Source organism: Rhinopithecus roxellana, chromosome 11 (genome assembly GCF_007565055.1).
Source record: "Rhinopithecus roxellana isolate Shanxi Qingling chromosome 11, ASM756505v1, whole genome shotgun sequence".
Classification (NCBI taxonomy): Eukaryota; Metazoa; Chordata; class Mammalia; order Primates; family Cercopithecidae; genus Rhinopithecus; species Rhinopithecus roxellana.
In genome coordinates, this window is record NC_044559.1 from 119283299 (window position 1) to 119305009 (window position 21711).

At 39.9% G+C, this 21711-nt stretch overlaps 1 protein-coding gene across 1 annotated transcript in view; it reads left to right on the plus strand.

Annotated features, from left to right (window-relative positions):
• The window catches only part of MALRD1 (MAM and LDL receptor class A domain containing 1), a 706902-nt gene that overhangs the window by 660492 nt on the left and 24699 nt on the right, over positions 1-21711 (plus strand). The window contains exons 37-38 of the mRNA XM_030940611.1: positions 6986-7065; positions 7161-7257. Coding sequence (XP_030796471.1) covers positions 6986-7065; positions 7161-7257 — 177 coding nt within the window. The remainder of the gene's footprint in view (positions 1-6985; positions 7066-7160; positions 7258-21711) is intronic.

Below are 21711 nucleotides of genomic sequence, written 5' to 3' on the forward strand. Positions count from 1 at the left end.
TTTCTATTTTGCATCTTAGTTATTTTTACATGTATTTTTCATTTTCTCACGAAGTTCATGCTTCTACAAATATTCAGCCATGGCTTGTCCATCTTCATATCCTCAACATATCTGGTCGAGTACCTTGTACGTAGTAGACATTCAGTAAATATTTTATGAACACAGGATTATTGATTTAATGAGAAGAGCTGTAGGGAGTAAAATGGAGAAGTAGAAGAATTAAAGTTTGTGTGTAGATGTGTGTGTGTGCTAGTAATCAAAGACCCGATTCAAACTGGCTCATATGATACAGGAATTTATTGACTTTATACAACTAAAATGTCTACATGCAGAGCAGGCTTGGAACATGAACTGATGGAAAAGTTCGCAATGCCATCAAAGTTATTCTGCTATTTCTTCATGATTTTGAAGGCCCTGTCTTCCTATTAGTTGATTTTATCCCTTGGCTGTTTATTGTAGCACAATGGTAGCAGATGAGTACCTGAGATTAAGAGGGCTGCATGCTTCCTCTTTTACATCAGAGTTGGGAAGAAGAGGTCTCTTACCACAATTATCCATCGAAATGTACCCTTTTGTGACAGAATTCTTACTGGATAAACTTACATCCATGTCTATCTATGAACCAATCCCGTGGATTGGCAATGCCGTGCGGTGATAGGTGTGGTTCTGAACCCACATTAGAGCAAGAAAAATGGCATGACCCTAGGAACTGGGTTGAGGGTTCAGTTCTGTTAGCAGTGGAGAGTATCTGAGTCATGCAACACTTAAGTATGTTACTGTAGGCAGTAAATTCTTACGGGTCTGCAGCAACCTCCATTCTTGCCTTCTCAGAAGAAAGAGTTCCACCGAGGGGCATAAGACAGAGGAGAGACACAGGCAAGTTTTAAAGCAGGAGTGAAAATTTATTTAAAAACTTTAGAACAGGAATGAAAGGGAGTAAAGTATACTTGGAAGAGGGCCGAGTGGGAAACTTGAGAGATCAAGAGCACAGTTTGACGTTTGACGTGGAGTTTTACATGTTGGCATACTTCCAGGGTCTTGCATCCCTTCTCCCCTGATTCTTCCCTTGGGGTGGGCTGTCTGCATGTGTGGGGGCCTACCGATGCTTGGGAGGGGCCGTGCGTGGTCTGTTTGCTGGAGTTGTGTGCATGCTCTCTTGAGGCATTCTTCCCTTACCAGTCCAACATCCCTAGAGGAAGGTCATATACCAGTTAAACTCTGCCGTTTTGCCTCTTAGTGTGCATGTGTGAGCCCATTTGCTCAACTCCAGAGATCTTATTAGGAAGCTGCTGATCTCCAGTTTCAGGTGTTTCTATCTACTGGGAAACTGCCTTTGCTTCAGCTGTGGCCAATTATTATTTTAGAGAGGCAGCTTAATAACTGCCTAACCATCACCTGATGGTCACCTGGCATTTCTGGTGGAGGGGTGCCTTCTTCTGCCCCGTTAATATCTGACTAGTGACCTACTGTAACAATCCCAACCAAATCATGGAAATGCCAAACAATTTGTGGCGGGAAGGGAGTGAGGATGGAAGGCTAAATGAATTTGAAGGAGGCGACCACAGCATGTGCAACATACATTGGGTAATAGTTTAAACTTCCAGAGTTCAAAACATAAGGCTGAAATGCTGCAGTGTTACACTAACACATATTAGACATGTGAAAGAAGTGGTAAAATGTAGAGCCCCATAAAAGCTCAAAATATATCAGGTCCTCTTGGGATGTTTTTTACTTTTAAGTGCTCTTTGAAAAAAAAAAATAGCAAGTGTTTGGGTTTTTTTTTTTTTTTTCCTCCTGTTAAGATTAACTGTTAATTTTGTGAGTAAAACTGATTCTAATAATTCCCTATAAAAATATGACTGCCAAAGTAATTACATCACATCTAACAATTTTTTTCTTCTTGACATTAAAACAAACAAGCATTCTAATTTAGATTGATGTGTCTTAGTACAAGTATTATTTAATGTTTATGGTCTTTATGGATCTTTTTGGATTACACAAAGGGCAGAATCATATTTGCATTCAGCCTTGTGTAGTCATAAAATAGCAAAGAGATTACCTGCAAAGGGCTATTCTAGTCCTTAAATTGTCAAGCTCCTAAAGTGAATCTCATTGTGCTATTCCTTTAGGATCCTTCTTTCTGGCCTCAGACAATGGTTCAGCATTTCCCATACCCACCCACCAAGCCACTCAGCCACTCAGCTCCCCACAGCTATGCCAAAAATATCCCTACTTGTACTGGTTTTCTCTGGTTGGCATCAACCTAGCCTAAACCCACTGAATTACCTCCACCTAGCTTATCCACTCTCCCTGTCCTATTTCTTTCTACAGGAGCCTTCACCCTTTACCCCAACCAACTATAAAAATACCCAAAACACCACTTAAAAACAAATACTTGCTTTATCCCTTCAGGATTAGACATTTTCTCATTTTTCATTTGTTATACAAATCTTACTGATTTACTATTGAGAAATATTAGGTTGGTGCAAAAGTAATTGCACTTTTGACCATTCCTTTTAGAAACAACGACTGCAATTAATTTCACACCAATCTAATAAATAGATGAGGGAGATAGCTAAGCTTCCCTACCCAGATTCCATGGGAAAAATAATGGAGAAAATCACTGTAGTATTTTCTTTGTAAAACACCTTAATTATTATTATTACTTATTTTTATTTTTATTTTTGGAGATGGAATCTCACTCTGTCCCCCAGGCTGGAGTGCAGTGGTGCGATCTGGGTCACTGCAACCTCTGCCTCCCAGCTTCAAATAATTCTCCTGCCTCAGCCTCCCAAGTCGCTGGGATTACAGGCACCCACTGCCATACCCAGCTGATTTTTGTATTTTTAGTAGAGGCGGGGTTTTGCCATGTTGGCCAGACTGGTCTTGGAACTCCTGACCTCAGATGATCTGCTCGCCTTGGCCTCCCAAAGTGCTGGGATTACAGGCGTGAACCACTGTGCCCGGCCTATTAATATCATTATTTTTTGAGACAGGGTTTGCTCTGTTGCCCATGCTGGAATGCAGTGCATAGCTCCCTGCAGCCTCCAACTCTTGGGCTTATGCAATTCTCTCACTTTAACCTCCTTAGTAATTAGGACTACAGGGGCACACTACCTTGCACGGTAATTTTTAAAATTTTTGTAGAGAAGAGGTCTCTCCCTGTTGCCCAGACTAATCTCAAACTCCTGGCCTCAAGTAATCCTCCTACCTTGGCCTCCAAAAGTGCTGGAATTACAGGCCTGAGCCACCATGTCCGACCCTAATGATTCTTATTAGTTATGGTTAGCTTGGAAGATAAGGGAGTCCACCAAGCTCTAGTTAGTGCAGACGGGATTTTCTATTTTTGCTTCCAGCCCACAGTACACAGGGGGATGGCAGGAGAGAAATTTCTTTCACTGCTGTTGTTTAAAGAATGGGTGGAACTTCAACACACCATTCTCGCGTGTGATTAATGCTGTTCTCTGTGTGCCATTAGATGGGTTGGAAACTCACCCCTTTCAGAAAGATTTTAAAGAAATCCAGGGATCAGACTGCCACAATTACTTTGAACACTGGATATTCCATGGAGGAGGTTTAGTTTAACAAAGATGAAAATGCGTGTTTAATATTCTCACTTGCTTCTTTCTGCAACGCAGCAAATGTCTCTCCCTTCTCCTCCTCTTCACCTTTATATACTGGGGTGAAGAGGAAAGAAGAAGAGGAAAGAAAAGCAACAACAATAAAAAGTTTGAACAAAAATACATATTTATGTATACATGTACAATATGATAAATTCTAAAAATAAATGTCTGTGACAGTTATTTGCACAGATATCTGATCTTAAGGAAATGCGTGATATATCGTTGAGAGAAAAAGCTAGGTGCAGAGAGAAGTATATGCTTCTATTATAGGAAGCACACATACAAAACCAATATATAGATAGCTCTATGTGTTTGTGTATCTGTATGTGTGTGTGTTCTATGAGAAGGTAAAAGCAGTAGAAGGAAACATACCCTTAGTTACCTTGGGAGGATGGAATTGCATATGGGAATGACGGTTTGTGTTTTAACATACATTTGTGGATAATTTCCTTGTCACTTCAAGTATATATTATTTTTAATGTAATAAACATCAAGTGACAATTTTACAAGGGAAATTTTCTTCACTATAGAAAATTTTTCTTTACTGTAGAAAAATGCACTCCCTTTTGGATTTGAGGCAAATGATGGATAAAGTAAAGTAATATTGGACATTGGTGCCAAATGAGTCAATTTTTAAAAACAAAGAACCATATGGAAACCATGTTTCTATCTTATAAAGTCAACAAGGTGACTATTGAAAAAAATTATCTTACACAACGATATGAAAATAGTACTGTTTAATTTTGGTTTTGCTTTGGCTTAACGTTTTTGGTTTCTTGTCAAAGTTATCCATGTTCCTGGTATCTCATTATTTATTGACATTCATCATTTTATCCCATGACAGTTCTGTGATTTTATAAGGAAACTTGTTACACAGGAGGGGATAATTTGGGAATTTTAGCATGGAGATTGCAGTGTTTGCTTCAGGTAGCAACATATCAATTTATGTTCAGACTTACTAAAATTTTTGGAATCATAGATTTCACCATGTAAGTTTAAAATCTCAGTAGTTTCTACTCCCATTTAAAAATTTACTGACATCTATTAAAATTTGTAGAAGGTAAATTCTCTCGAAAACATGTATAGAAATCATTTTGTTTCAAGATGGCAGGCTGATACACACAAAAAAACTGAAGTGGAAAGTTTTGGGGGGTAGTGTATTCGTTTTTCTCTAAAATCATTTTTTGTAACTTTGTTATGTAAATATCACAACAAATAAAGATATAAATGAATCATACTTATTAAATTCAAGTTTTCGTATACCAAAAATGACTACAATTCAACATATTTTGAAACTACTTTTGACCCTTACCATAGTTTATTTCCTATTATTCTCTCATGTTAGCTGATAGGATGATATTAGTTTGATTTGTTCTATAACATAACTGCTCTGTGGTAAAATCAATCAATCAATTAGTAGTATATATTTCCATAGCTATTGGAAGGAAGACCCCTTCGAAGATTCTAATACCTTTGTTTTATTTAGAAACATACATAATAAAACTTCTAACACTAGAATGGGCAGGTCTTTACAAAGTGCAGAATTGGAGAATATCCTGCGCCTCTAAATGGGTGATAAGGTTTATTTCTCACTAAATCTTTCTGTTCTTTTTATTTTTATAGGCAAATTTTTATCAGTATAAGAATGAATTTTCTGTCTTTATTTTTTGCTTTATCCCTCGTTCTATGCATATTTTCTGTAAAATTAACATAAGAATTATTTCAGTCTAGTTGAACTCCCCATAGAACTATCAAAAGGCCACTCAGTACTCTATTTGTTCATCACCAGGTTTTATATATAAATATAAATATACATTTAGATAAAGAGGCAATATAGATTACAGATAGGTGGATAGAAGATAGAATGAAAGAAAGGTAGGTAGGTAGGTAGGTAGAGAGAGGGAGAGAGAGGGAGACAGCATCCATATTCTTTCTCCATATGTCTTGGGTTTCCCCATTATTTTTTTAACTGATGCTCCAAGACAGTTTCCACTAAAATTTATCAATAGGCACATTCAAACATGTACTGTTTGTCTAAGATGATTACCGTAGCCCTGATGCCAGGAAAGTAGCACTTTCAACATTTAAAGGAATTGAATTAACTCAAAGTGAAAATGTGTCCCCATCTCTTGATCATACCAGTGTGTGCACGTGTGAAAGACTGACAGGTCGGATTCACAAGGTCAAGTGAGGACTGACAAGGAATGCATCTTAAGGACTGTGAGGGGAAAAATCAAATACCCCAATCTCCCACAGTTATAATTTATTTTAATCTGAATTGCAGAAACATTAAAACAATGACATTGTCTTCCATTTCTACTTTTAAAATAATATTTGCTAAAGAAAGAAAGGCATTCTGATAGGCCTCCATGAACATCTAAGCTTTTTATATTTAAAGAAGCTGATTGCTTTTGTGAAGGAATTACTTTTGAGCATACAAATTTTCAAATTTAAAAGAGATTAAGTGAAAATTTGATACGTTGTGCTGAAGAAGCATTGCTTCTAACACTCAGTTTTCATACATATGTATTCAAAAGCTAAGTCTTCATCCTATTTTGTAGCATGTACTGTGAAGTTGACAGGAAATTTGACCAAACCCATCATAATTTGTTTCCTGTTGCTGCTGGTAAACAAGTGTGTGTACATAAACTTTCAGATACTACCAGAAAAATTTCAATACCTTTACTGCTTAGCAATAAACCTTATCTCCCTTAGAGGCAGAAGGTACTCTTTCGTTCTTAACTTTCTCAAGACCATCCGCACCAGTGTTAAAAGTTTCATCATATACATCCCTAAATAAAACAAAGGTGATGGAACCGTAGTAAGTATCTGAGATTTTATTAGTGCATCAAATGAGATTATTAACCTGTTTCCAAGTCTAAACACTTGAAGGATTATCCCTTTGTAATGAGAAATAAATGTGTTCTCTGGTTTGTATTTATGGTAATGTAAAATTTGAATCTGCTCCATCAGTGTTCTGAAATAACTCAAATCTCTTCACTATAGAAAAATGCATCCCCTTTTGGATTTGAGGCAAATGATGGATAAAGTAAAGTAATATTGGACACTGGAGAAGAATGAGTCAATTTTAAAAAACAAAGAACCATGGGGAAACCATGTTTCTACCTTATAAAGTCAAGAAGATGAATATTGAAGAAAATTATCTTACACAACAATATGAAAATAATACAATTTAATTTTGGTTTTACTTTGGCTTAATGTTTGTCGTTTTTTATCAAAGTTATCCATGTTCCCAGTATCTCGCTATTTATTAACATTCATCATTTTATCCCATGCCAGTTCTGTTCAAGTATGTTTTCACTTTTCTTTTTTCCAACTATTTCATTTTATCTCATTTCCAGATGTGGACAAGGATGGAACGGAAATCGATGCCATATCAAGTTTAATCCTCCTACTACAGACTTCACGTACGCTCAGAATAGTAGGTGACATTATGACTAAACAAATGGCTTGGTTTGGGTGGTCTCTAATATATTTCACTGCATATTTATCTTTTTCATTGGTTTAAAATTCCAGATATATGGACTCTCCTGGGTATTGGATTAGCATTCCTGATGACTCATATCACAGTTGCGGTCTTGTGTTTTCTTGCAAACAGAAAAGCACCGATAAGGTAAGTGATGCCTTTAGTTGCTAAATGAAATATACCATAGCAGAAAAATTTTCTGCAACATTTCCTTTGCTATTTTTTTCTGTCACTCCATATTACATGCAGGAAACTTCAGTGTTTTCATGCTTTATGGATTTATTTTTCTGGGCAGAAAGGAGGAGCTACCTAACAAGAATTGCTCTTCTTTTTTTAGTATAAAGCCTGAAATTTACTTTTCAGATTATGTTAGGAGCCTTTTTGAGGGCATCTATATATATATGACATTGTCATATATATATACACGACATTATCATATATATATATATACGACATTATCGTGTGTGTGTGTGTGTGTGTGTGTGTGTGTGTGTGTATAACATTATCCACAGACTAAAAAGACTTGAGGGGCTAGACTTGCCACTTCTGGTGGTGCCTGGGGAAGATAGCAGAACAGCAAAGGGAATTCTTTCTTTGCTTACACAGTGTAAGAGCCTGTTCTCACACTGCTAATAAAGACATACCGAGACTTCTGCATAATTTATAAAGGAAAGAAGTTTAATGGACTCACAGTTTCATATGGCTGGGGAGGCCTCACAATCATGGTGGAAGGCAAAAGAGAAGCAAAGGCATGTTTTTCTTTCTTTCTTTTTTTTTTTTTTTTTTTGAGATGGAGTCTCACTCTGTTGCCCAGGCTGGAGTGCAGTGGCACAATCTCGGCTCACTGCAACCTCTGCCTCCCAGGTTCAAGTGATTCTCCTGCCTCAGCCTCCCAAGTAGCTGGGATTACAGGCACCTGCTACCATGCCCAGCTAATTTTATTTTTAGTAGAGACGGGGTTTCACCATCTTGGCCAGGCTGGTCTCAAAATCCTGACCTCATAATCCACCCGCCTCAGCCTCCCAAAGTGCTGGGATTACAGGCATGAGCCACCGTGCCTGGCCGCCAAAGGCATATCTTTCATGGCAGCAGGCAAGACAGCTTTGTGTAGGGAACTCCCCTTTATAAAACCATTAGATCTCGCGAGACGTATTCACATCATGAGAACAGCATGGGAAAGACTCACCCCCATGATTCAATTACTTTCCACCAAGTCACTCCAATGACACATGAGAATTATTACAATTCAAGGTGAGATATGGGTGGAGACACAGCCAAACCATATCACATAGGGAGGCAGGACTCTTAGCACTAATGTTTTAGCCCTAGCACCCCATGTACTGAGCATGTGCAAAACAGGGCCAAAAGCTGCTGCATCGGCGTGAAGGAACTCTGCAGGCTGGGCTCATGCATGACTCAGAGACCCTCACAATCAACAGTGCCACCAAGGGTCCTGGATCTTTTCTACCCATTACCCATTTTCTCATTCCTAGCATGGGTTCCAAGTAAACCAAGTAATGAATGTGATTGGCTTTTATGAACTCAGCAAGATAAGGGCTCCCTAAAAGATTTAATAACATTTTTAGAAATTAAAGAAATGCATCATATCTTGAACACCTGAGTTTGTGGTCAGAAATTTAGATCTGCTGTAACACCAAATATGTCACAGAGCAAAGGATACTTCACTTTTTTCCTTGATGTCAATTTGTACATCCCTCCTCATGAATTATCTTCAGATCTCCAGCCTGCAATCGTGTGAATAAATAGACAACTATCTTGATAACAGGAATTATAGCTAGGTTATTATGGAACTATGGTATTCATAAGAAAAAAATGATATTTGTAATCTATTAAGACTATCTTGGTCCAGACGCAGTGGCTCATGACTGTAATCCCAGCACTTTGGCAGGCCAAGACGGGCAGATCACTTGAGGTCAGGAGTTCAAGACCAGCCTGGCCAACATGAGGAAACCCTATCTCTACCCAAAATACAACAACAACAACAACAACAACAAATATCCCGGTGTGGTGGCACATGCCTGTAATCCCAACTACTTGGGAGACTGAGACAGGAGAATCATTTGCACCTGGGAGGAAGAGGTTGCAGTGAGCTGAGGTCACACCACCACACTTCAACCTGGGTGACAAAGTGAGACTCCAAAAAAAAAAAAGAAAAAAAAGACTATCTTATTCAATATTAATTATGTAATTATTTTTTGTGAGCCTACAATATGCTAGACAACATGAACACAAACATGAATGAGAAGCAGTCTAGACTTTAAGAAGTTTCTAAGCTAGAGAAAGAAGCAGATACATAAACCACTAGGTGAAATACTAGTTGTGTGCTAGAATACACACATGTATTTGTCTGGCTTCTCCAGAGAAACATTAAAAAAAAAATAGGGTATAGAGATAGAGACAGAGAGAAAAAGAGAAAGAGAGAGAGAGAGATTTAAGGAGTTGTCTCATGCCATTGTGGGGACTGGCAAGCTTGAAAACTATAAGGCAGACCAGCAGAGTAGAAATCCAAGTAAGAGTTGATGGTCCAGTCTTGAGTCTAAAATCTGCAGGGCAAAACACCAGGCAGGAAACTCTGACAGTTTTTGCTTCTCAGTCTTAAGACAGAACCCTTTCTTTATAAGGAAATCCCAGTCTGCGCTTGAGCCCCCCGCCCCCACTCCCGTTATGGAGGGCCATCTGCCTTACTTAAAGTCAACTGATTATAATGGTTAATCACGTCTGAAAACTACCTCCATAGCAACCTCTAGACTAGTGTTTGACCAAACAATCGGGCATCATAGCCTAGCCAAGTTGACACAAAAAGTTAACTTTCATGATATGTAAGCAAGCTGTCATTTTCATACCACCAGCAAGAGCGTTCGAAAATAATTCTAAATTTCACAATTTCTCCAGATTCATGTTGAACAGCCTATCATTGGAAATTATTGAGAGGACCCTCGCGCAAATATTGGTGTCACTGTGCCAAAGCCCGACAGAGCCGCCTCTCTTGCTCTCTTCTATTTCTCTCATTTTCTTTAATTTTACATGTTCCTTTCTCTTTGCTTCTTACCTTCTTTCTCTGCCAGACTCTACTTCTATTTACCCTTTTACTATTTCTTTGTCCTTCTTCTCTTAACCTCAAATTTTCTTCTGTCTCACTGTTTTTTTAAGTATTTTCTTCCAGTAACTTCTTTAGATTCCCCAGGGTTTGCCTCTCCATCCACTTTTCTTCCTCCTCTACACATTCTTCATAGATGTCATTCATTTCCAAGATTTTAAGTGACATCTAGATGTAAATGCCTTCAAGTCAGGTCTCTCTCTTACTGAAATATGTTTCCAAGCTCCAGATCCATACCATGCTTTCAACCATTTGTTAGACTTTCCAACTGAATATTTATCTAACTACTTTGACCTTAACATATGAGATATTAGTGCTTATAATTTCCATATCCTGGAATCTACCTTTGAAGCCTGAGGAATAAAGGGTAGCATCATTATTTGAGGTGTAAAGCTCAGATATAGCTATTTTTATTGTCTTACCAAACACACCAGAACTCTAATAGTATCCATCCCTCATACACAAGTATCACAAGGAATTGAGTGAAATTGGCTACACCCCTCAAATAAGAGGTTCAAGTAACACATGTTCTATAAACTGCCAAAGACTACCAAAAATTGGGGTCAGACACAAATCCCTGAGGCTCACGAAAGGAAGCAGAACCATCTCTGTTGAACCATCTCTTTCCTCTTCCCAGTCTATATAAAGAGATGACTGGAAAGAAAGAAGGATGAGAGTTTTTGAAGTTACTGTCTTTGGAATAGTGCAGTATATTTGGTGAGAAGTTTTTCTTCTTTCCTGGGAGAAAAAATGGGGAAGGTGAGGAAGATACCATCACCAGCACTACCCAAAATCAATGATGGAAAGGCTGCAAAAGAATCAATAGTTTAGATTGATGACGGCTAGAAAACAGGTGCAAAATCTACAAAAATCTATTCCCTGGAGCTGCGTCAGAGTAGAGTGTAAAGAAAACGTTTCTAGGAGTGTAAAGACAATTTTGGCTTAATGTTTTGAAAGTAGATGGCCACTTGAGTATTCTGCCCCAGCAAGTCTTAAAAAGACTGTGGTATGGAATACTATGTAGCCATAAAAAAAGAATGAGTTCATGCCCTTTGCAGGGACATGGGTGAAGCTGGAAAACATCATTCTTGGCAAACTAACACAGGAACAGAAAACCAAACACCGCATGTTCTCACCATAAGTGGGAGTTGAACAATAAGAACACATGGACACAGGGACACATCACACACTGGGGCCTGTTGGGGGATGGGGGAGAAAGGAGGGACAGCATTAGGACAAATATCTAATGCATGCAGGGCTTAAAACCTAGATGGTTGATGGGTGCAGCAAACCACCATGACACATATATACCTGTGTAAAAAACCTGCACATTCTACAAATGTATCACAGAACTTAAAGTATAATAATAATAATAATAAAGACCATGATGTAATATGTACCTGGGAAGGAAGCAAACTGTACTGTGGTGAAAGCAGGGAAAAGAGGGAGGGAGGAAATTGTACTATGTCTCAGTTATGTAGATCCACAGAAGATGGGGAAGCTGGAGTTTACTTTCAGTCCATTCGAGAAAACACGGAAAATAGAGATAAATTGGAATTGTAGGGTTGTTCAGGCAGTGCTCATTCAGGTGAGGTGATGCCCTTCCTGGACAGGGCAATAGGGGCAGGGTTGAGCTGAAGGTAGACACAGCTACCTTTCCTTTCAAAGGTGTATTGGGCCATTGTTGCATTGCTGCAAAGACATACCTGACACTGGGTCATTTATTTTAAAAGAGGTTTAATTGGCTAACAGTTCTGCAGGCTATACAGGAAGCATAGCACCAGGATCTGCTTCTGGGGAAGCTTCAGGAGGCTTTTACGCATGGCAGAAGGCAAGGCAGGAGCTTGCACGTCACATGGTGAAAACAGGAGCAGGAGAGAGAGTAGGGGGAATTGACACACTTTTAAATGACCAGACCTGGTGAGACCTCACTCACTACAGTAAGAACAGCATCAAGTCATGAGGGATCTGCTCCCATGACACAAACATCTCCCACCATGCCCCACCTCCAACACTGGGGATTACAATTTAACATGAGATTTGGGTGACAGCAAATAACCAAACGATCAATATATCATAGTACATCAAAAGACATCCAATGATAGAAGGGTCCCAAGTGAAATTGATTTAGAAACACACACACACACACACACACACACACACACACGAAGCCCATACACTGTCACCATGAAGGCCACAATAACAGAAAAGTCAAGCCAAAAAGTCAGAACTACATTAACCCACTGCAATGGAAGACACCTCCCTACTATTGACAAGTAACAAGTTACCAAAGAAGATTCCAGCCTGTTTCCATGTCTTCTCTGTGTCTATACTGTACAGCTAAGCCTTGACAAAGGAGTGGGGCATGCTTCAGAGCCAAAACATAACCTTCCCCTCTTTCCTTGCTCCAGGCAGCAGCCTTGTACAAATCTGCCATCTGCCATGAGGAAAGGGTAGGAGGCAAATAGAGGCTGGAATTTGGTTTTATTTGACAGCCTTAAAGTGGATTGAACTAAGTTTTCATCATTAAAAGTGACCATAAATTTATGAAATTTACCCAAGGTAGATGAACTGGACCGGGAAGAAAGGAGGTTGATAAAATATGAAAGAAATGAATAATTGCAAAAAAATAGAAGCACTTTCATGTTTCTAAACTACCTTGTTGTGATACTTGATCTATGAGTGACTCAAGTCTTAGTCTCTACTACCTAATAGAAGCGGGTTAGGTACAAGATAATATCTATCTCTAACCCTCTGATTACCTTCCTGGACACCTTCTCTTCTGATTTCCCTCATCTCCAAACAAAAGGCTTTTTTCCCTATGACTGCCAAAAACAATTATCACCCAAGACTGTAGTCAGTTTTAGTGACCTTTCGAGTCATTTGATCCGCACCTGCTCTTAAGACTAAGATAATGAAGTTCTTACAAGTTGTACTCAAGAGGGAAGGATTCCCTCAGGCCGGGTACAGTGGCTCATGACTGTAATCCCAACACTTTGGGAGGCCAAGGTGAGGGAATCTCTAGCTGAAGACTACCCTGGGCAGCATACCAAAACCACACCTCTACAAACAAATACAAAAATTCACCAGGTGTGGTGGTGCGTGCCTGTAGTCCCAGCTATTCAGGAGGCAGAAGTGAGAGGATTGCTTGAGCCTGGGAGGTCAAGGCTGCAGTAAGCTGTGATTGTACCACTGCACTCCAGCCTGGGTGACAAAGCAAGACCCCATCTCTCTAAAAATAAAATTTAAAAAAATTAAAAAGAGAGAAAGAGAGAGAGAAGGAATCCTTCAAAGGAAGCAGACCAGCCTCAGCAGATGGCTAGGCAGACCCAAAGGTTCACTCTACTCAAGGGCTTCAGACCCTCAGATCCTTACTCTCAAACCTCAGTGACCTCATAAGGGGATGTGGCCCAGATAGTTCTAGGGAATCATTTTGCAGATGCTCAAATGTCATATATTCTCTTCTGAAAGGGATCTAATTGAGGAAGGTGTGCCAGCTTGCTGTGCCTTCTTTGACATTTCCTCTTTCTCAAATGTCCTTTTCCTTATCTCAAAACTATATTGGGGAGATGGAGGAATATGCCCTGGAAGAAGGGAGCAGAGGGACACTCAGGGACTGAAGCATCCAAAAAAGAAACTTAAGTAGCAAAAGATGAGATTCAAGACAAGCAATATGGGAAAAGGAGCAGGAGATAAACCTTTGCCAAGTTTCTGTATTTCCCTTCCCTTCCCTCCCCTACCCCTCCCCTCCCCTCCCCTTCCCTTTCACCTTTCCCTCCCCTCCCCTCCCCTTCCCTTTCACCTTTCCCTCCCCTCCCTTCCTCTCCCCTCCCCTTCTCTTCTTCTCCCTCCCCATTTTCCTCCTTCTTGTTTTCTCTTTCTCTTCTCCCTCCCTCACCTTCTCCCTTCTCCTTTCCCCGGTTCCCTTTTCCCTCCTCCCTCCTCCCTCTTCTTCTCTCCTTTCGCTTCTCACCCCTTAGAATTACAAATCACAATCAATAGAGATGATTGTGCTAGGACATATTTTAACATTTCTATTTGAGTTGGACAATAAAGTTAAACTTCTCAAAAGAAAGTTCTGATTTCATTGACTGGACAGACAGCCCGACTGGCTTTGTCCTTTAGATTAAGTGAAAAACAATTTCTCTAGTTTTAAGGAGCTCAATTTACATCTCCAAATTTCATGCTATTATATTTAAAGCACATCTGCAACATAAAATATGTTAGAAATGTAAACATATAGTAAAAGTCTGAAATAATATGAACCTAGAGATGCAAAAGGAGATGCATAGCTTTTCAAAATTATTTCGTGACATATTCAAGTGATAATACAGCAAGTTTAATTTTTCACTGTTCCCATTCTTCCACACCCTACTCCTGGGAAAAGTCTCACTATTCCCCAAAAGCATATGACTATTCATGACCTCTGCCTGGCAGAGCTAGTCAACCGCATATATATTTGATACCAGGCAAGTATTTCCTGCCATCCTGTCGGGGTGAGTCAGTCAGAACGCTGTCCTCAGCAACAATGTTATAGCAATGATGACATTATGTTGTAACAGCTATTTCCACATTAATCCCTATTTTTATGTTTCCAGTATCTGGGATTGTATGCCTAATTTATATCCAATATATGATTGCCGAAGATTATCTAGACTTTATTTAAGATTATCTACTTGAAAGCATCACCAAAAACATTGCTTATCCAATGATTACATCCACATAATGATATTACAAGTTAAGCCTCAAAATCAGTCTTTTTGCATGAAATCGTTTAAGCCCTAAAGTAAGTTAAAATGTTTGGCCAAGGGATGGGTAAGTGAAATAACGTGGCTCACCTTGAAAATAATGTCCAAACCTTGAGATACACAGAACTTCACGTAAGCAGGAAACCGTCACCCTCTCAACATTAACCTTAACCTTAAGATTTTTCCATTAGATTTTGTACAAAGAATCTGTGGCATAAGAGGCCTTCAGTAACTTGAAAGAAAAAAATTTTCATTGCTTTTTAAAACCAGGGAATGGAGCATGGTGTGCTCAGACAAAGCTAAGCACAGGAACTAGCCTCTTAAAGTTGTTGTTAGAGATTTGATTTCCTGGATTTTATTATACATTCTGTGACTCTTCTGTTAGCTACTTGCCACCTAATGTGTTTGTGAGGACACTTTGATTACAGGGGAAAAAAAGCAACTCAAGCTGATTTGATCAAAATAAAGAATTTAGGGTGAAGACACAGGATGTCTTACAGAGCTCCAGGGTGGGAATGAATGAGTAGGGCCTCAGAAAGGCCTAAGCCAGAGGAATTCTTCATCTGCCTCTCATCTCTGTTTCTTTCTGCTTGTCTATTTTGATTATCTCTCTGCAGGTGTATTTCCTCTGCTTCCTGTCCCCATAACAAACTAGTGTTGCCTAGAGGATGACTGTATATGGGGCAAGGGTCATAGCACACCATAGCTTCAAGGAAACATACCAAGGCATTCTCGTGGCGGGGACGGGCCAAAAGAGAGGTCACTGTGAAAGATCTCTGAAAGCCGTCTTCTACATCTATCCTCATGGTTCAAAATACTCCAGATTTTCATTAGTGACACCTTCAAGGAAGCAGGAAATACAGCAGCCTTCAAGAGTTCATAGTAAAAGAAGAGAGATATAATCATCAGATCTATATATGTAAATCAAGATTAAAGGGTACAAATAGGCCTGGTGCAGTGGCTCACACTGGTAATCCCAGCACTTTGGGAGGCCAAGACAGGTGGATCACTTGAGGTCAGGAGTTCAAGACCAGCCTGGCCAACGTGGCGAAACCCTATCTCTACTAAAAATACAATAATTAGCCAGGGTCCCTGTAATCCCAGCTACTCAGAAGACTGAGGCAGGAAAACCACTTGAACCTAGGAAGCAGAGGTTGCAGTGAGCTGAGATTGTGCCACTGGCCTCCAGCCTAGGTGACAGAGCAAGACTCTGACTCAAAAATAAATAAATAAATAAATAAATAAATAAATAAATAAATACTAAAAAATAAAGGGTAAAAATAAACAGTAAGCCATTTATTCTTACCTTACCAGCAGCCTGACTATGCCCATTGCTTTCCTTTTTCAGACTATATCATCTTTGCCTGGGGAACCATTTGCAATAAATAACTGTTTACTATTCAGCATTGGGCCACATCCTCTTGAAGCACTGTACTAATGTAGTAAATAAACTAACAAAAGTTAAAAATCAGAATTATTTTTAGCTGTGCTGAGAGATAACATATATTCATGTGAAAAGTTGTTTGAAAAGTTTAGATCTGAAAATATCCTAAGTAATTTCATAGAATCACAAGTCAGTTTGGGCTATTAAAACAAAATATCATAAACTGGGTGGTATAAACAAGCATTTATTTCTTACAGTTCTGGAGGCTAAAAAGTCCAAGATCCAGGAACTGGCAGATTCAGTTTCTGGTGAGGACCCTCTCTCTGGCTTGCAGACAGCCACCTTCTTATTGTATTATTACATGGCAAAGACAGAAAGATCTGGAGTCTCTTTGCCTTCTTATAAGGGCATGAGGGCTCTACCTTCGTGGCCTCATGTAAGCCAAATTACTTCCAAGGGCCCCACCTCATAATGCCATCGCTTTAATAGGGCTTCAGCATATAAATTTGGGGGGACACAAACGTTCAGTTCATCACAGTAAGTACGCAACAGTAGAAAGAGTGTTGAGTAGGAAATTATAAGATGTGAATGTGATCTGGAGCAAGTCTCGTAATTCCCTTCCACAAACATTTCTTAAGACTTCCTTTGCGTCAGCAAATAATACCCCCACTTTCTGGTTCGTCTGAATATGTTCAGTTATAATATATGTTTGACTCTGATGAATGTTATGATAGAAATGTAACCCAAAATACTTTGGGGGTAAAATGGAAGGAAAGAATGATCAGGAGAACGATGCTTGTTTATATTTCTGATAAGGAAAGAAAGCAGCCAGGAGTGGGGCCCATGCCTGTAATCCCAGCACTTGGGGAGGCTGAGGAGGGCAGATGGCTTGAGCCCAGGAGTTCAAGGCTAGCCATGGCAACATGAGAAAACCCTGTCTCTACAAAAAAAGAAAGAAAGAGAGGTGATTAGGATCCCAAATCTTGGAGTAGCTAACCCATGGGAGGTACAGAACATTGTTTGAGATTCTTGAATGGTTGGCCCTGGCCCCAAATGAAATATATATTCCTGTATTATTATATTCTCTCTATCAGACTCTTTCTCACTGCAAACATTGTATGATAATGTGAATCCTTGAAGGTAGAAATTTAGCTGCTATCCAAGCCCGACATCCCTAGATAGGCCTAGCCTGCACCCACTGATAAATATTTATCCTTAGCAAAAATAAAAATCTTGCTTACTCTGTGCCTCAAGGCATACAGCTGCTTTTGCGGCTACAGTGTCACAAGCAAGCCTGTCCTGGTCCCAGAAATACTTAGCCTTAGCAAACTGGAATTTTACTAGCACAGTGACCGAGGTCATCTCATAATGCTTGCAAAAAACTGTTACTCTGTCCACGTGTCCACATGTGCCTTCGCCTACAAGAAGTAAAGCTGTTCTCACAGTTTGAGATCCACAAACCTCACTCCCAAGTCCCAGTCCCTTGTGCATATATTGGCCATGCTCTGACAATCCTGCTAAATGTTAACTTTGAGCCAGAGAAGGGAAATTGAGAACAGGATTTTGAGATCTTATCCTTAAAAACAGGGTTAAGCCACCAATGTGATTCCTCCTCCTCTTCCTCCTCCTCCTCCTTCTCCTCTTCCTATTCCTCCTGTACCACCTATTCCTCCTCCTCCTCCTTTTTTCTTCTTTTCTATTTTAAAAGAGAAGCCTAAACAGCCTGATCTCTGATTTTTTTCCTTAATCCCTAGACCTAGACCTTGTTCTCATGTCCTGCAATAGTTAAAAAAAAAAAAAAACCCACAAGAGACGCTTCAAAGGAAAGAAAGCATTTCTTTCAAGCCAGTCATTATTTATTCCACCCATAAAACGTTCTACCCCTTACCCTTTTTGCAGAGATTTCATAAAGTTAGACCTCCTTGTTCAGAGTAAAATTAGAGGTGTACCTTGATATATGACTTGAAGGCAATGGATACTGGAGAGCCAGCAATTTGGATGGATGAATTCACAGGGCTATAAAAGGAGATAGCATTTGGATTGAGATCTGAAGGATGGAGAAATCTGGTAGAGATGTGGAAAGGGAGTTCAAGAAAATAAAAGAAAAAGGAGAAACTTTTGGTTTCAAAAACGATGGACACAGCCAGAGAGTATGGAAAGGGAAACAGATTACACTTAGAAAAGTGTGTTGTAGAGATGTGGTTAAGGTGTTTGAAAGCTACCGAAAGAGATTTTCATTTATTTCATTTTATTTAGATGGACTTTCGCTCTTTCGCCCAGGCTAGAGGCTGGAGTGAAGTGAAGTGGCATGATCTCAGTTCACTGCAACCTCTGCCCCCCACCCGGACCCGGGTTCAAACGATTCTCCTGCCTCAGTCTCCCCAGCTTTCCTTGTAGGTGGGATTACAGGTGCCTACCACCACGCCTGGCTAACTTTTGTATTTTTAGTAGAGACGGGGTTTTTTTCATGTGGGCCAGGCTAGTCTCGAACTCCTGACCTCAGGTGATTTGTCCACCTCGGCCTCCCAAAGTGCTAGGATTACAGGCATGAGCCACTGCCTGTAATTTATTGTTAAAAAGGAAAAAAAAAAAAAAAAAAAAAAAGGCCGAGTATTGTCTCCTGTCTCCCTCTCAGATCCACCCTCCACTCATTGTCCACTGAACAAGACAGAGAAGGATAGCAGTTGGATCTAGGAGCTGGCTTTTACAGATTTCATTAATGGGACCCTGTCTTCTGAATTTGCCTTATATTTGACCAAACTGGAGCACCTTGAGACAGGAAAAAGAGGGAGAACTGGATATTCATAACCCTGGATTCCTTCCTGCAACCTAATTCTAGCTGGCTGCTTGGAGCGACAGGATTGTCAGCATATCCTTACACTGACAACTTCCAATAACCCTTTCTCCTCCTCTTCCTCCTCTTCCTCCTCTTCCTCCTCATCCTCCTCCTTCTCCTCCTCCTCCTTTGTTCTTCCTCCTCCTCCTCCTTTCTTCTACTTCTCCCTTCTCCTCCTCCTCCTCCCTTCTTCTTCTCCTCCTCCTCTTTTCTTCTTCCTCCTCCTCCTCCTTTCTTCTTCCTCCTCCTCCTCTTCCTTTCTTCTTCCTCCTCCTCCTCCTCTTCCTTCTTCTCCTTCTCTTTCTTCTTCCCTCCAGCTTAAGGTGGTAACAGGCCTGATATTATTAGCCCAGCACAATGCACATCACTTATGATTTCTCTTAATTCTGGCCACACCTTCGTAAATTGCCACTTTATAAAAATCTCAAATTTTCCAGTTTAAGTATGTCAGCTGGTTCCTGCTAGGGCCCTAACTGATATGAACAAGGCAAGTGTTCTAAGCAGAAGAAGACAAGAGCATGTCTGTCTGTGTTTAAGAGAAGAATACAGAGTGTGAGAATAGATTTTAAAAGATTGAGAAAGAGGTTTTCAGTCTAGAGGGCATAAGCCTGTTCAAAAGACTTAGATGAGAGATGATGAGGACTTGAACCTGAGCAGCAGTGATTGACTTAATACAGGAAGTGAGAAAAAAAAATAAAAAAGCAAGCATCAAAGATGATCCTGGAGTATGATACTTAGATGACTGTATAGTTGATAATGCTGAGATCTGAAAACTGAAGAGGAAAACTTATTTGGGCAGTAGGAAGGAAATTATTTTATAATGTGTATTTTCTTATGCGTAGAATGAGGAAGTTGGCATGAATCAGTTTTATCCAAACTTCTATCATTTATCGGCTACCCTCACAATTTAGACCATGACTACATATGATGTTATGATGTGGGTTTTTTTTTTTTATTTTACCTTCTTTTTCTTTTCTTTTCTTTTCCTTTCCTTTTTTTTTTTTTTTTTTTTTTTTTTTTTTTTTTTCTTTTTTTTGAGACAGGATCTTGTTCTGCTTCCCATGCTGAAGTGCAAGGGCACAATCATGGCACACCGCAGCCTTAACCTCCCAGGCTCAAGCAATCTCCCACCTTAGCCTCCTTCATAGCTGGGACCACAGGCCTGTACCAACACTCCCAGCTTTTTTTTTTTTTTTTTTTTTTGTACAGACATGGTCTTGCTATATTGTCCAGATTGGTTTCAAACTCCTGGTCTCAAGCAATTCTCCCACCTTAGCCTCCTTCATAGCTGGGACCACAGGCATGTACCAACACTCCCAGCTATTTGTGTGTGTGTGTGTGTGTGTGTGTGTGTGTGTGTGTGTGTGTGTGTAGACATGGTCTTGCTATATTGTCCAGATTGGTTTCAAACTCCTGGGCTCGAGTGATTCTCCTGCTGAGGCCTCCCAAAGTACTGGGATCATCACATACCTGAGCCACCATGCCTGGTCACATTGATTTTTTATTTTTGTTTATTTTGAGACGGAGCCTCGCTCTGTCGCCCAGGCTGGAGTGCAGTGGCGCGATCTCGGCTCACTGCCAGCTCCGCCTCCCAGGTTCATGCCATTCTCCTGCCTCAGCCTCCTGAGTAGCTGGGTCTACAGGCGCCCGCCACCATGCCCGACTAATTTTTGTATTTTTAGTAGAGATGGGGTTTCACCATGTTGGCCAAGATGGTCTTGGAACTCCTGACTTCAGGTGATCCGCCCAGCTCAGCCTCCCAAAGTGCTGGGATTACAGGCATGAGCCACCACAGCCAGCTAGCCACATTTATTTTTAAATGGAAACAGTGTATCACAGAAACATGGATCCACCTTTTTTTTTCTCTCATTTTTTTAATTGACTTCTTACTTTGCTCTTTCCTAAGCAAAAATATTCATGAAGTCATGGGTTTGATGTACCATTTATAAATATTTCCATTATGACTGGGCGCTGTGGCTCATGCCTGTAATCCCTGTACTTTGGGAGGCCAAGGTGGGAAGACCACTTGAGGCCAGGAGTTCAAGACCAACCTGGATAACATGGTGAAACCCCATCTGTACTAAAAAAAAAATATATATATATATATATATATACATACACAAAAATGAGCCAGACATGGTGGTGCGCACCTGTAGTACCAGCTACTTGGAGGCCTGAGGCAGGAGAATCACTTGAACCCAGGAGGTGAAGGTTGTAGTGAGCTAAGATTGGAGGTTGGACACTGCACCCTAGCCTGGATGATAGAGCAAGATTCTGTCTAAATATGTATTTTTTTATTATGCTTTTAATATGAAATTTAACTATAAAATTATAATTTTTGTGTTGCCTAAAGTTAATATCTTTTATGAGCCATTCACTCCAACAACATAATGGGAAATAATAAATTATTTTACGGTTCTTTCCCAGCTCTGAAATTCTATGATTTAAATAGAATATTGAGCTTAGTTCTTTTGGGTCCTAAGTATTCCCTAGTTGCAGTGTAACTCGGCGTTAA